Here is a 9,602-nt window from a genome sequence, read left to right on the forward strand (position 1 = left end):
AATCCTATAGGAGTAAGGATTATACCCTTCCTACTACTATAAATAAAGGCATAAGGGGATGATACAACCCACACCTCAGAATAAATTTCTCTCTTTTTCTCTTGTAGCCGTTGCCCCCTCTCTCTATTCCTTAGATCGCTTGGTTAATTAGGCCTACAACAAGAAGCACATAATCAATAAAATAAAATATAAAAAAACTCAATGGAAGTGTGTGAAGTGAAATCGGTATGGAGATTTATAGTAACAACAATACCAAACTTGAGTACCTAAAGTAGAGCAAGGTTATTCAATTTGATAGCAGTAGGATTTCTTTGCTTTCAGTCCAAATTAGGAAGTAAATCTCCAATTTAAGCTCTACCATTCCTACACAATTGACAAAGAATGAGGAAAATCAGGATGCATTCATAGACAGGATTCCTTTTTCATGAGCTATTATAATACCAAAATACACTAATCCGAACAACAACGCCTTAACAAAATAACGCAACTTTCTTCGGATCAAAAACTTAAAACACAAAGAAATTTCATATAACAAGGGAAACAGGATATGTAGGTCCAAAAATAGTAACCCCATAATAACAAGACAAAACTTTATATTTTGAGGACTATTGCCTCCACCACACCAGTTGCGCCGCTATCACAAATCTGCCAAGACCACCAAGAAGGAGATGTTGGAGTATGCCTGAAAAACAATTGACGTGACAACATGTAATTAGTTATTTGAGGCAACTGAATGTCGAGTCATCGACCAAGGGCAAGTGAGAACATACATCAATTGAGTGTATGACTTAACAGCGAATTAGGAAGGTTTATTATTGATTAGGATGAGTCTAAGGAATAACTTAGGTAGTAGGAACGGGACTGCACAAAGGTTCGTCTTGAGATATGTATCCTACAGATCATAAGTCCTAAAATATGTCCATAGACATAGGCTGAGTGAAAGGACTATATTTATTTCTTTATTTTTTAGAGAAAAAGACTATGAAATATACGCAACGGCCCTTTTTTGTCGTTTTCAGTAGTAAGTCTCAAACTAAGCATGTGGTGACATGAAATAGACATAAATGTGCTCATCTATGAGATCAAGTTCATTGACCATTAACCAACCATAAAAGTGTACGAATGAAAGAATTATCTACTTGTCAATCATATCATGCTTCTAAGTTATGGATGCAACTAGTTCTTAAACATGAGACTTCACTGGTTATCTCGTGTTAAGGAATGTGAGCTTTGGTCTCGCCTCAAAGCTCTCAAACAATAGTAGAGCCCTATAACAGAGGTTCACGATCATGTGCATTAATATAGAGATATGTGAATACACAACCAAAACTATGTCACATTCTAGGTAATCAAGAAGGTTGATATTCTAGTAACTAATTGACGATCTACCTCAAGAAGTCTTTTTTTCAAAACAACATACATCAAGGCGATCATATTCATGCTTAGAATTTGACAAATGTTCTATGCTCTAAATATATGAAAATATAGTAGACAAAGGAACCTAATTGCATTGTAATCGTAATGAAGGCTTTAAATATGTGTTGTATGAATTCAAACATATTTTGACTAATCTAGTTAGCCGAAATCCATTGCTAAATGTTACTATTCAGTTGTGGATATTCCTACAAGGTTCAATTATAATGGTTACTAACTATGTAGAAACAAATAAATATCTTTAATTAATCAAATTAACACTGCCAGCTTTAGTTGGAACCTACAAGGTCACACAAAATAGAATGATATTGAAGGATAAATTTGGTGAATGTTGAATTTAATATAAGTTGTTTATATTTAATACTTTTTTTATTTTATATTTGATTAATTCATTTGGAGCTTATATTTATGGGTTAGTCTCAGTTTATTACCTTAAAGTTTCGTGGTTTTTAACATTTGGTATATAAAGTTTTTTTCATCCTAGAGTCATACATTAAGTCTTAATTTTCGGACAGTCTCATACATCTGTTAAGTTGACTATTAAGTAAGCCGCTAACTAGTGAAGTGGTGCCATGTGGACAATGACTGGGAGCCATGTGTCATTAAAGGCCCACGTGGAAATTAAAAAATTAAATTAAAACTAAAAATTTAAAATTTAGAAAATTAATTTAAAATTTAATAAACTAAACATAAACCTAAATCTTAACCATCCCCCATCGCTTAAACCCCTTATTTCTCCTCTGTCTTCGCCAACTCGGTCTCCATCCTCCGTCCCTCTCCCCACTTGCACTCGTCCTTCCTTTACCACCACCTCCCAACCCGACCCATCCCTCCCCTAATCTTTCTAGAGGTATTCATCAATTCCCCCCCTAAACTTGTGATCATTGGCCAATTTCCCCCCTCAACTTTAATTTTGGTCAATTTCCCCCCTCAACTTTAATTTGGCCAATTTCCCCCCTCAACTCTCATAATTAGTCAATTTGCCCCCTTCTGTTAAATTTTTTTAATTTTCCATCTATTCTTTTTTTTTTTCTTTCAATCTTTCTAATAACTTCCAACAAAGTACTAAAATTAACATAAACTCACCTGCATAATATAGGGTAAAATGTACAAAAACATAATACAATTAATATATGATATGGGTTGATTATAAGAAAAAGTTATGAATCGGGTTTAAAGCATGTAGAAGAAGAAATAATAATCCTAAACTCATGGATCAGACCTATTTCAATAAAATGGGTTATTCTTAATAAGGAGTCGATAATTATGAATTGACTAACCGTTTTTGAACTAAAGCTCGATTCTCCGTAATTTACTTGAACTTAGCTTTCACTTTTATAAAGAAAATTGTATTCACATACAAAAACGTACACATCAATCATTTTCGTTATCAATTTTGTATAGTAAAAAATCAAATAAAATTACTCCATACTGATTTATTATTACTAATAATACTATCTATGATAAATTGTAAAATTCTAAATTTTAATCTATTTGTAATACGATAAAGACATAGAAAAATGATTAACATACATCTTATTTAGTTTCTTACACACACTTGTTTAATTATGATCAAATTAAAAAATTAACAATAAGATACAAATTGACAAATTATGAGAGTTGAGGGGGGAAATTGACCAAATTAAAGTTGGTGCGATGGCAAGTGCCTTCGCCCATGAGCGGTAGGTCTCGGGTTCGAGACTTGGGAGCAGCCTCTCCATAAATGGGAGTAAGGCTAGCCGACATTCACCTCTCCCAGACCATGTGTAAAGCGGGAGCCTTGTGCACTGGGTACGACCTTTGTTATAAGAGTTGAGGGGGAAAATTGGCCAAAATAAAAGTTGAGGGAGAAATTGGCTAATAGTCACAAGTTGAGGGGGAAATTAATGAATACCTCATCTTTCTATACCTGACCTGGATTCCCGATTTGGACTCTCCACCACCATGAAAACATGGAATTTGCAGGTGCGGCGTGACTGGGTTTTGTCTCGGCAGCGTGATAAGGACGGCCTGATCTTCGGCCTAATCCTCCACCGCCTGATTTCTCCTCCGTAATCTCCAACCTTGCTCTCAAATCAGATGACTCACTTCCATTCGAGCTTCGACAAATCGATCACCGCAGTCCCTAACGGCAACAGTAATCCATTTTGCAGTTGCTCTCGACCCTCTGATTATATCCAGGTACAATGTCGTTCAGGTGGATTTCGTCGTAACGAAGGGGATTGGGAGTGGGGGGGGTGAGGTAGGAGAGGAGGGTTGGGTGGGATGTAAAGAAGAGAAGGGAGAAGGGGGTTGGGGAGTGAAGGAGGGGCATATCGAAGTCTTCCTCTGTGAGCGGGTTTCGAAGGAAGTCTGGAATCGGGTTTTTTTACTGGAGGGGGAGATCTTGCAGACGAGAGAAGATGAGGAGACAGCCTTCACCTTCGTCCCCAAATTTCTGATTGCATCTCTCTGTGATTTATCTGTCTCCATTAACCATTGTAGAGACATACTTTTCGAAAGGGCAATGAATTTGTCCATCCACAGTTTAGCACTGTTCTGTAGAACCCAATTTGACGAGCCAATTTGTATTTGGTTGAAAGCCTTGAAGTCGTTGAAGAGCTGAGACTAGGAAGTGTAAGGTTTTATTTTTTTATTTTATTTTTAGTTTTTTTAATTTTCACGTGGACTTTTAATGACACGTGGTGCCTAATCAGTATCCACATAGACGTCACGTCATCAGTTAACAGCTAACTTAATAACCGACTTAATATAAGACTATACGAAAATTAAAACTTGAGGTATGACTCTGGATAAAAAAATACTTCATGTACCAAATGTTGACTTGAGGTATGACTCTAGATAAAAAAATACTTCATGTACCAAATGTTGAAAACAACGGAAGTTTAGAATAGTAAACTGAGATTAAGCCTATATTTATTATAAGTTTTTTTTTTTTCAAACAATCGATATTATCCATACTAAGGGAAGAGGGATGAGCTTAGCCTCATGATGGGCTAGCAATAATGTGGTTCAAATTCGTCTTTGGCGAGAATCGAACCTAAGATCTCTGACTTATCAGTGAAGAGAAATATCACTAACCGTAATTTTAAGTGGCTTATTATAAGTTATTTGAACTAAAATAAATAAGGAAGCTCAATCTGAAAGGAAAGATTTGATTAATTACATAAACTAGAAGCAAATCAGGCTAAAGCCTAGCAACAAAGGGTATGCACGGCAAGCCCAAAGGAAGTGTCTCCTAAGGCATGCGGCACACATGTGAGATTAAATATTAAATTGTAATCTTACTGGCTTATGAAATTGCACTATATATCCTAAAGGTCCTTAGACCTAGTGCTGGTTTTTTACACATGGTGAAATCAAAAATTGAGGGAGAAGGAAATTAGATTTTCTAATTAGAGAAACTAAAAAATAAAACACTACCCATTGCAGTATTTACCTGGAGGAAGGGGACCAACCGGTTCGTCACTATCCTGCTTCATCAGACAAAGATTAATTGATGTGGGTACTAACAGAGGGCTAACAGAACGAATTCAATTCATCATTATATGTTTTCTAAAGGCTGGAATTCTAATATTAATTTAAGCTTATGCATGTGTTCTTAAAAGTGTTTTGCATGAACATAAGCACGTCAATTAACCTATATCAAATGGATTAATTTAATCAGATTAAATAGAATCCAACGTTTTGCTAACCATGCATGTAAATTATATTATATATGCTTATATCACATTGCCATGTTTCTGCACACCTGTGTTGTAGTCCACAAACCAACAAAAGAAACTGGATGAACAAGATATGGGTGTGAGCGAGCCACTCGAGCAAAAAAGCTCACCAAAATCCTTCAAATAATGCTAATAACACTTTAACAGTCACCTAACACCATATTGTGTTGCCAAGGAGAAGCACTTAATGGACCGAGTAGAAAATATTGATGTTGGAATAATGACCACGAGAAGCAACACTTGAGCTAGAGTGGGGCATAAAAAGCCTCTATGTAACATGAGCTATGAGAAATGAGACAAAATACTGGTTTAATATTGAGGTGCTTTTATAAAAAGTGGGTATAAAAAAAAGCTGAGCTAAAAAAAAGTGTTTGGTAAACATTTTAAAATAGCTTATTTTCACAGTTTTGGGTAAAAAAAAAAACTAAAAACGTGAAGCAGCAAAAATGAGTTTATTCTCACAGCACAACAGAATCAGTTTTTTTTTTTTTTTTTGCAAAACACATCAATACCAAACCAGCTCAAAACCTCAAATAACAAAAAATAAAAAAAAGGCTAGATTGAAATACAAAAAGGCAAAAGAGATAAAGAGAGTGAAGTACTTGAGATTATCAAGTACAAAGAGTTGTCATTGACTCCCACCCAAAAGTAGGAGCCGGCGGAAGGAAGATCAGTTTTTTTTTTTGCGCTTTCAACGAGACAGAGAAGGCCCTCGGTTTTCTTTAGTTGATCTAATTCATAAATTTTAGTTATTTCATACGAATTTTAATTCCTTACATGCAAGTAAACATGAGAGAAGTTATGAGTTGGAACTTATTCTTGTTTTTTTTATTCCTATTATTGATAAGTAAGCCAACTCTAAGTTCAAATCTGTATTAGTACTACAATGTATACCTACACTAATAGGGGTGTATTCAATTAGGATCTTGATGAATTTAAATCAATCGTTTTTATGGAGTTTACTTGATTTCTAGAGGTTTTATGTTAAATTTTGAGTGAATTACTCAAGAGGTGAGGTGAGACTTGAGAATGTAAAATATACTGTGAAATCTCTTGAATTTCTTTGAATTATTCAGTTTTTTAAAATCCTAATTGGATATACCTAAAATTTCATAAATTTTAATTATTTCATACGAAATTTTAATTCCTTACACGCAAGTAAACGTCGGAGAAGTTATGAGTTGGAACTTATTCTCTTTCTTTTTATTCCTATTATTGATAAGTAAGCCAACTCTAAGTTCAAATCTGTATTAGTACTACAATGTATACCTACACTAATATGGGTGTATTCAATTAGGATATTGATGAATTCAAATGAATCATTTTTTATGGAGTTTACTTGATTTCTAGAGGTTTTTTGTTAAATTTTGAGTGAATTCCTTCAAACTCTCAGGGGGAAAGGTGAGACTTGAGAATTCTTAAAATATACTGCAAAATCTCTTTAATTTTCTTGACAATTTTTAAAAATCCTTTAAAATCAATTTATAATTGAATACACATGGAGTATTATAAACTCCTTTAAGACCATGACTGAGTATACCTAAACTATAAGGTACCGTTTGGTACGCAGACATGACAGAATGGGACGGGACGGGACGGAATAGGATGGAACAGATGATGTAAATATTGAAAAATATAAGGAGAAATTTTGTTATAAAATGTTATAAATTTGTGTTCCACGGATGTGGAACGGGTCGTTCCAGGGGGAAGAGGTGGAACAAAAAATCAGCCAAATTTCGTCCCATGGGACAACCCGTTCCACAGTTTTTAGGCGCACCAAACGTGGGACGGAACGGCTCGTTCTGTTCCGTCCCGTCCCGTTCCACGTACCAAACGCTACCTAACATCCCACATCGTCCAAGGGAGTGGATCATGTAAGCCTTTTATGTATATTCTCATCTCTACTTAGTACGAGACATTTTGGGAGCTCACTGGCTTCGGGTTCCATTGGAACTCCGAAGTTAAGTGAGTTCGTTGCGAGAACAATCCCATAATGGGTGACCCACTAGGAAGTTCTCGTGTGAGTTCTCAGAAACAAAATTGTGAGGACGTGGTTGGGGCCCAAAACGGACAATATCGTGCTACGGTAGACTTGAGTCCATGATGTGGTGGGGGCCCAGGCCAGGATGTGACAATTTGGTATCAGAGCCAATCTCTGGGCGGAAGTGTGCCGATGAGGACTTGGGGCCCTTAAGGGGGTAGATTGTAATATCCCACATCGCCCAAGGGAGTGGATCATGTAAGCCTTATATGTATATTCTCATCTCTACCTAGCACGAGGCCTTTTGGGAGCTCAATGGCTTCGAGTTCCATCGGAACTCCGAAGTTAAGCGAGTTCACTGTGAGAGCAATCCCAGATGGATGACCCACTAGGAAGTTCTCGTGTGAGTTCCTAGAAACAAAACCGTGAGGGCGTGATTAGGGCCCAAAGCGAACAATATCGTGCTACGGTGGAGTCGAGCTCGGAATGTGGTGGGAGCCCGTACTAGGATGTGACATAAACTTTTATAAAATCACTTAAAATTGTGATTGAATATTCATGAATTTGTAAAATGAATTAAAATATAGGAAAACTAATGAAAAGGGCTTGAAAACTTTGAGTTTTAATGATAAGGACAAAATAAAGGGTAAAGTGAACAGTACTAGGATTGACTTTTTAGTGTAAAAATGTGGTTTTTCGTTAAAGTAAACAGTACCGGGTGCTTTTCGTTAAAGTTCTCTTAAAATATCTCAAATCCGAATTCACTTTAATAAAATAAAAAAGGCATAGTGGGTTTGTGGGCTTGCCCTTCTTCGATGTCTGTGACCCAATGGTCAACACAGTGGGCTTTGTCCCAACCCAAGTTCGCTCATCGGCTAAGGTTATTTTCGTAAAAGGGCAATCATACGTTAAGAAGGCTGAAAGCTGCTCACTCCGCACCTCCTCAAAAACAAAACCCTAGTGCCTTGCCTCTCCAAACTCCATCAGCCAGCCGCCCCGTCTGTGCTCGCAGGTAAAACCCAATTCTCCACCAATCTCCAAAATGTCTGAACAATTTAACACCTACCCAGTATCCAAAACCCCATGATTTATTGACTGTAAATTTTGTTTCTTTTTTCATGCTTGCAGATTTTACTGCTTTTGATTTCGTTTCCAGCTCGCACTTGCAGAAATGGTGCGCGTCAGCGTTCTCAATGACGCTCTGAAGAGCATGTACAACGCCGAGAAGAGGGGAAAGCGACAGGTCATGATCCGGCCGTCGTCAAAGGTCATCATCAAGTTCCTCCTGGTTATGCAGAAGCATGGTTCGTGTTTTTGAAATATTTTCGTTTGTTTTGGAATTTTATGTTTTGTTGGGTGTGATTTGTGATTTGTGGGTTGCTGGGTTTTGGGATTTGTATAGGATACATTGGGGAATTTGAGTATGTTGATGACCATAGAGCTGGAAAGATTGTGGTTGAGCTCAATGGGAGGCTGAACAAGTGTGGGGTTATCAGTCCCCGATTCGATGTCGGTGTGAAGGAGATTGAAGGCTGGACTGCTAGGCTTCTGCCTTCCAGACAGGTCTGATTCTCTTATCTCAATTACTGTATTATTGGGTTTTGGTCCGTCGTATTATATGAATTTTGTGGTGGTCAACAATGGATTGCTCGATTGTGCATTTATGTGACTTAAAATGGTTATTGAGCATACTCTTTTTATAGTTTTGAACTTTTGATTACGAATGCAATGTATATATTTTCAGTTCGGATATATTGTGCTGACCACATCTGCTGGAATCATGGACCATGAAGAAGCTAGGAGAAAGAATGTTGGTGGCAAGGTCCTCGGTTTCTTTTATTGACAGTATGAAGCACAACTTTAGGAACTTTTTGTGAAATTTTGGTTTCGTTTCATTCGTTTTTGCTGAAAGAAGAGAACCCTTTTTCTCACCAATGCTGGTTTGAAAAGTTTATTGTACTAGGATATTTAGTTTTATGTTTTGTTTTGATTGACTTTCATGTTATTGCAAGCCTCAGTGTTAAAGTTACTTGGTATCCATCGGAAATGGCATTGTATTGGAATTTTATTCATCCTTGTTTCTATCTCCCCCGTCCACATCTCTGCCCTGTAGTTGAGTGGTTTCATTTTGTTCAAATGCCACGGGAAAAACATGTAAGCAGTTTCAATCTTGCATCCTGAGATGACTCTTACGTTATAGGTTGGCTTCTTTTATTTAATAAGAGCTTACGATTCATGATTCAGTTGAACTATTTTGTGTTAGGGCAATGGCCAAGGGTGTTCTGTAGATTAGGTTTTGTTTGTTTGGCTTATGTTGGCTTAGGGTGTTCTGTTGAGTAAGTTTTGTCGAACGGCCGCACTGATGCCTCGAGTTCCTATAATACTTTGGGGGTTCATTGCTTGAGCATTGTTTTTCGAGACTAGGCTAGCGTTGGGAAACATCCTCTTAAACTGTACTTTTG

General features: G+C 36.9%; 1 protein-coding gene across 1 annotated transcript; it reads left to right on the forward strand.

The window, feature by feature from the left end:
• The first annotated feature begins 8,036 nt into the window (after window positions 1–8,036).
• Window positions 8,037–9,212, forward strand: LOC103421410 (small ribosomal subunit protein uS8z/uS8w). The gene is made up of 4 exons (XM_008359448.4): window positions 8,037–8,152; window positions 8,269–8,444; window positions 8,543–8,703; window positions 8,885–9,212. Exons 2-4 carry the CDS (start codon window positions 8,312–8,314, stop codon window positions 8,981–8,983), a joined length of 393 nt encoding a protein of 130 aa, XP_008357670.1. The 5' UTR covers window positions 8,037–8,152; window positions 8,269–8,311; the 3' UTR covers window positions 8,984–9,212.
• Window positions 9,213–9,602: the final 390 nt, after the last annotated feature.

The sequence above is a fragment of the Malus domestica genome, chromosome 03 (genome assembly GCF_042453785.1).
Source record: "Malus domestica chromosome 03, GDT2T_hap1".
NCBI classification, from domain to species: domain Eukaryota; kingdom Viridiplantae; phylum Streptophyta; class Magnoliopsida; order Rosales; family Rosaceae; genus Malus; species Malus domestica.